The sequence below is a fragment of the Thamnophis sirtalis genome, unplaced genomic scaffold (genome assembly GCF_051295495.1).
Source record: "Thamnophis sirtalis isolate CommonGarterSnake01/CBP01778 unplaced genomic scaffold, rThaSir2_p1.2 scaffold_11, whole genome shotgun sequence".
NCBI lineage: Eukaryota > Metazoa > Chordata > Lepidosauria > Squamata > Natricidae > Thamnophis > Thamnophis sirtalis.
In genome coordinates this window covers 10,421,515-10,427,779 of record NW_028261391.1, presented here as the reverse complement: position 1 = coordinate 10,427,779, position 6,265 = coordinate 10,421,515, and the positions used below count along the sequence as shown (strand labels likewise).

At 44.6% G+C, this 6,265-nt stretch overlaps 1 protein-coding gene across 1 annotated transcript in view; it reads right to left on the bottom strand.

Moving 5' to 3' along the window:
• Positions 1-2,253: 2,253 nt before the first annotated feature.
• The window catches only part of CCDC39 (coiled-coil domain 39 molecular ruler complex subunit), a 29,459-nt gene continuing 25,447 nt past the window's right edge, over positions 2,254-6,265 (bottom strand). The window contains exons 19-20 of the mRNA XM_087725196.1: positions 6,063-6,145; positions 2,254-2,542 (exon numbers count right to left, since the gene is read on the bottom strand). Coding sequence (XP_087581322.1) covers positions 2,398-2,542; positions 6,063-6,145 — 228 coding nt within the window. The 3' untranslated portion in view covers positions 2,254-2,397. The remainder of the gene's footprint in view (positions 2,543-6,062; positions 6,146-6,265) is intronic.

Here is a 6,265-nt window from a genome sequence, read left to right as displayed (position 1 = left end):
GATTACTGCTTCCCAAATTTTAATTCAGCACTTGCAAAAATAAGGGGATGTGGTAATGGCAGTTATGCCCGGGGTAAGCCTCTGCTAACGCTAATCTAAAGGCCAAAGGGTGCGTGTGTGTGTGTGTGTGTGTGTGGTTTCTTCCTATACATCTCATGTTTTCCTAACTATTCACTGATAGAACAAAAGAGACAAGGAGTCAAGTTGGCTTGAGTATGAAGAACCTCTCAAATGCCATGTGGAGTTACTAAGGAGGACAGTTGGAAGATTTTGGATAATAAGCAATACTGGAGGATTGGCTGAGAGAGGGAATACAGTAGGGTGACCCAGATATATTCAACACATAAATGCTACAGGGAACTGATCTGCCTAGATATGAAGCTTGAGCATGGCTTTAAATGACTGTGCTCTGCAATAGGCCCAGCAACTTTTAGTAAGTGTTAATTTGCCCAGGTTCGCCTGGTGCGCCAGTTGCGACCCTACCTGAACCGGGAGGCTCTCACAACAGTCACTCGGGCCCTTGTGACCTCTAGGCTGGAATACTGCAATGTGCTCTACATGGGGCTGCCCTTGAAGAGCACCCGGCGACTTCAGCTAGTCCAGAATGTGGCCGCGCGAGTGATCGTGGGTGCGCCTCGGTTCGCCCACATAACACCTATCCTCCACGAGCTGCGCTGGCTACCTGTTGATCTCCGGGTGCGCTTCAAGGTGCTACTTACCACCCATAAAGCCCTTCATGGTAGTGGATCTGCGTACTTGAGAGACCGCCTCCTGCCGATTACCTCCTTGCGACCTATTAGATCACACAGATTAGGCCTCCTCCGAGTTCCATCCGCCAGTCAGTGCCGACTGGCAACTACACGGAGGAGAGCCTTTTCAGTAGTAGCTCCGACCCTTTGGAACGATCTCCCCGTGGAGATTCATACCCTCACCACCGTCCAGACCTTCCGCACAGCCCTCAAGACCTGGCTATCCCGTCAGGCCTGGGGATAAAGATCGTAATCCGTCCCCACCCGAATGATGAATGTTGTGTACTATTTTTACTTATGTATTGTTTTATGTCTTATTGTCTTGTACTCCCCTCCCTATATATTGTAAGCCGCCCTGAGTCCCCTCAGGGAAAAGGGCGGCCTATAAATAATAAAACCAATAGTAATTTAATTCATTGTGCTTTTAGAACAGAGCTATCAAACTTCTGGCCCATGGGCCAGATGCATCATGCACTGGCCACGTCCACACACTATTTGGCAAAGGGGGGGGAAATAGGTCACATGACATCTCCATGACAATGTGAATTCGACATGCCTGTTTTAGAAGTGGCATTTTGGAGCAAAGCAGATGGTGTTTTAAGGAATTCGTGGCATAGAAAGCAACAGCAGCAGATCCTTACCTCACCCATCAGGTCATTGGGTAGTTAACCAGTAAACAAGACAGTTTTTAAAGTATTCCTGTAGGAAAAGTGGGAATTCATAGGAATGACTTTTGAGTTTAAAAGAGAGTGCATTGTTAGCAATTTGTAGCTCCCAAGCTCCCAAGCCAGAGGAAAAAGAAGGTACGATACTGGAATTTAACAAAAGCAGCATAAGATGATGAAACAATTGTTATGAAGTTTTGAGTTGGCCAATTCCCAAATGACTCTAGGCGGCTTATACAGGTGGTCCTTGACTTATAGCAGTTCATCAGGTGACCATTCAAAGTTACAACGGTACTGAAAAAATATTTCAGTTGCCTCCTGAAAAAGCGCCTTTGGGATAATCAGAATATATTTCCTTGATTTATTCTTCCCTTCATAAGATAAAATGCACATTGAGACGGTGCTTATTGGCTCTTGGATAACACTGACAGAGACTAGTGGCCCTTTAGATCAGTGTTTCTCAACCTTGGCAACTTGAAGATGTCCGGACTTCAACTCCCAGAATTCCCCAGCCAGCGAATGCTGGCTGGGGAATTCTGGGAGTTGAAGTCCGGACATCTTCAAGTTGCCAAGGTTGAGAAACACTGCTTTAGATGATCCTGGAGAAGTCCTAGCAGCTGTTCTCTTAAGTCATGTTTTTCTAGGAATTATAGGAGTTCAGCAACACCTGAAATTTAGAGGTACTCCAGTTCAAGTTCCAATGGGAGGACTGAAAAAGTGATAAAATACACATTTCTAAATACGATAAATTATGGAGTGGTGAAATGTGACTTTCTACAAAAATTGTTACCTTTTTGTTGTGGTTAAGGCTTAGATTTTGTTATAAAAATAAAACGGAGTTCGTCCTAAAACATTTATTCAAACTGAGAATAATTCATTCACTATCACATAAATTAATTTTAGTTTTGTAGTCAAGCGTGCTGTAGCGTAGCAGGTAACTCTGAATTCTTAAAAACTTTGAATGCAACGGGGGGGGGGAACCCCTAATATGGGCTTTTGCTCTGAGAAGATATGGAGCTACTGTGGCTTGAAGGACGAGAAGATGGACCTGGAAGTTCAGGACTGGACTCCAAAGTCAGAGAGACAACTCTGGCACGTGGTTGACCGGAAGATGAGCTCTTAAAGGACCTAGAAAATATGGAAGCAACTATATTACTCAAAAACCATACAAATGAAATACAAAATAAAACAGTTTATGGTTCTTATCACCATAAGAAATGCCTTGTTATCATATTAATGATAAGCTATATTAAATTCCCTCAGTTGCCAATGAAACCCACTTTGGCCCAAACTGTCCCCACCTTTACAAAATGTAAGGGAATGTTTCTGAACTTGACATCAGGGTCTATAACAGTGATGGGCAACCTTTTTGGCGTGGTGTGTCAAAAATCGGCAAAAAATCGAGCATAACTCGCATTGTGTGTCACTTCGACAAAAACATAATTTTGTGCAATTTATAGTTGCTGCTAATGGCGCTCACAGTTCCCGTTGGCACTCCGCTGTTCCCTGCTGTGGTGCGGTCGTAACCGACAGTCCCAGGAGTAGACTCTCTGTGCCGGCCTGACTGGAGAGAGGCGCGCACTGTTCCCGCGCTCCTCTCCTGCGGGTCCTCCCTCGCCGCGCTGATGACGTGTGTGCGCACGGCACGCATGCCTTACCAGCAGCCCCTGCGCTCAGAAAGGGGCGGCGGCGATACAGTAAGTAAGTGTGGGCGGGGGAGATCACATGTCCCGCGCCCCCCCCCCGTTCCTCCAGCACAGATTCTTTCATCCTCGGCGGCCGTGCAGGAGCCGAGGATGAATCGCATGAAATCTTGTGCGTGTCACCCCAAATGGCTACGCGTGTCAGCACTGACACGCGTGTCATAGGTTCGCCATCACTGGTCTATAAGGATAGTCACATAAAACCTGTTAACAAGTCTTATTACATTGTTTTCAACATATTTAGACTTCAATCTCTATGGTAGATCCTGGATTGTATCTCCTCCCCACCCCACCCCCACCCCGCAAATTTTTAAAGATGAGATTGTTTGTGTTCCTTCGCTTTTCTAAGGTACACTTTATCTGTTCTTGGAGATTTAAACTCATTTACAATAGGTAGACAGAAACATGATCAGGAAGTAGCTATTTCAAGTTTCAATCTTTCCCCCTCAAACTCTTCACGATTATCAAGGTGGCGCAGTGGTTAAATGCAGCACTGCAGGCTACTGCTAGATCAGCAGGTCAGCGGTTCAAATCTCACCGGCTCAGGGTTGCCTCAGCCTTCCATCCTTCCGAGGTGGGTAAAATGAGGACCCAGATTGTTGGGGGCAATATGCTGACTCTCTGTAAACCGCTTAGAGAGGCCTGAAAGGCCTATGAAGCGGTATATAAGTCTACTGCTATTGCTATTGCTATCTGGCCTATCTTGATGAGGCTCCTGTTTGACCCTGTGTGGTTTCAGAAGGTTTTCCAGAAGTCCTGGCATGCATTTTGGCCAAAACCCTCATGGCTGCTAGGAATGAACAGGAGATACGAGTGCCAAATTGAATTGGACCTGCGTGGACCCTTTATACATGTGGATCTTGTAGAATGCCAGGGTTTATTGAGCAGCTCAGAGATGAAACAACATGAGAAGTCCAGAGCACCACTGGAGGAAGACAGACTGAAGCAGATAGCATACAAGGAAGAGCCTGTATTGGGACTAACTTTGGCGCTAAGGGTGGAAAAGCATAAAGGTAAAGGTTCCCCTTGCACATATGTGCTAGTCGTTCCTGACTCTAAGGGGCGGTGCTCATCTCCGTTTCAAAGCCGAAGAGCCAGTACTGTCTGAAGATGTCTCTGTGGTCATGTGGCCGGCATGACTAAACCCCGAAGGTGCACGGAAACACCAAAGGTGGTCCCTATTTTTCTACCTGCATTTTTACGTGCTTTCGAACTGTTGGGTTGGCAGAATCTGGGAACAGTAATGGGAGCTCACTCCGTTACCCAGCAAGAGGTAAGAGGTTGAATTTGAGATCCCTTCAGTGTCTCGGAGCTTGTGTCTTTTCTCTCTCCTCCTTTAATAGCACAGGGTGAAGTATTATCAGTAGACTGATAACGCCCAACTTTGACTCAATACTCAATATCTGACCGAGTGGCTGACAGTTTGGGGCCACCCAGGATCTGATAATTGTGGTTTCTTTGATTTTCGACAGGTACGCTATTCCCCAGACTAAGCTTGTGTGCAATTTTTTTTTTTTTTGGGGGGGGGGGGGGGGAGACAGCAATTGCTGGGGGAGGAGACTTTTGCACAGATTCATCTTGTATACTAACCATAACCTTTTTCCTGCACAAACAAACAAATGCTACAGTTTTACGTGTGTCCTTTTTGTCTTCAGATTTTCACTCAACTTTTTTGCAACTACATTGGCTTCTTCTGTCTTCCATTTTTTTTTCTCAATGGAATTGTTTACAGGTGATCTTCAACTTACAGCTCAAATATCCACTGCTATGCAAGGCAGTTATTGAGGATTGTCCCATTTTATGACCATTTTTGCCACGATTGTTAAGCGAATCACTGCAGTTGTTAAATGACTCATGTGGTCACTAACCAAATCTAGCTTCCTCTCATTGACTTTGCTTGTTGGAAGACGGCTGGGAAGGTTACAAATGGTGATCACAGGACACTGGGACCCTGCAACTGTCCTAAATACATGACAGTATATCAGTCTTGGTGCTTTTGCAATAAATACATGCAAGTTGCCAAGCGGCCAAATTTTGATAACATCACCATTGGGTTGTTGCAAGTGTCATAAATATGAAAACTGGTCATCAGTTACTTTTTTCAGTGTCGTTGTAACTTCACTAAACAAATGGCTGTACGTTGAGGACTACCTGTACAGTGGAAAGGAGCCCTTGTCAGAATATTCATGAACTGCCAGACATGGCAACAAGGTCAGCCAATGAATAGGCATGGCAACAAGGTCAGCCAATGAATAGGCATAGCAACTTAGTCAGCCAATGAGGGCTGTTTAGAAACTGAAACAGTACTTGCCGGAGACAGCTAGGCGCCTGGGCGTGGCTTAGTCCAACTGTTCTGTATTAAGCTCTGATCTCTGAAACAGAAACTTATCTTGTCTGTCTGCTGCACTGAAACTACTTACAATCTCTCCTCTCTACCACGTTGGAAGAACCACTTGTTGGTATTGTATATTTACTCGTGTACTACATTGTATATAAAGAGAAGTTCATGAATCCTGCTGAATCAGTTACCCGTGTGTGCTTTCTGGATTTGATTTCTGCAGCAAACTCTGATAACCCTCATGCCCTCTGAGCTCATTTATTTCTACTACTCAGTCTTATTGGGCTTCTGAAACCGGAATACTTGTAATGTTGAATGCAAATCCTTCTCCCTTTCTTCCCTTATTAGGAAATTGTAACTTACAACTGCTATATTATAATGATGGGAATGATCTCAGCAGGTATCTATACATATCAATGGCATTTGCTTTATTTGCAGCATTTACTGGCCAGTTTAGAATTTGCATTCTAGGGTTAACTCTCGATTGATGAACTCATCCCTGTATTTCCCTGTGGAACAAACAAGTCACGGGCAAGCTCTTTATAACCAATCCCCCGTCTCTAAGCACCTGTGTGGCTACGTTATTTGACTAAGAGGTGTCACTCACACGTTGGTAGACGAGCTGGGAGCAGTTCGAGAACTGAGGCGAGAACCGGAAACTGAAGAAACTGAAGGAAGTTGTAATGAAGCCTACCAACAAATAAACAAAGGTTTGATGAAGTCTGCTATAAATCTCTAGAAATAAAAACGCTGCCTTTATTTTACCGTGATAATTAAAAAGGCTGCATAGCTTAGCAAAATAAGTATAAG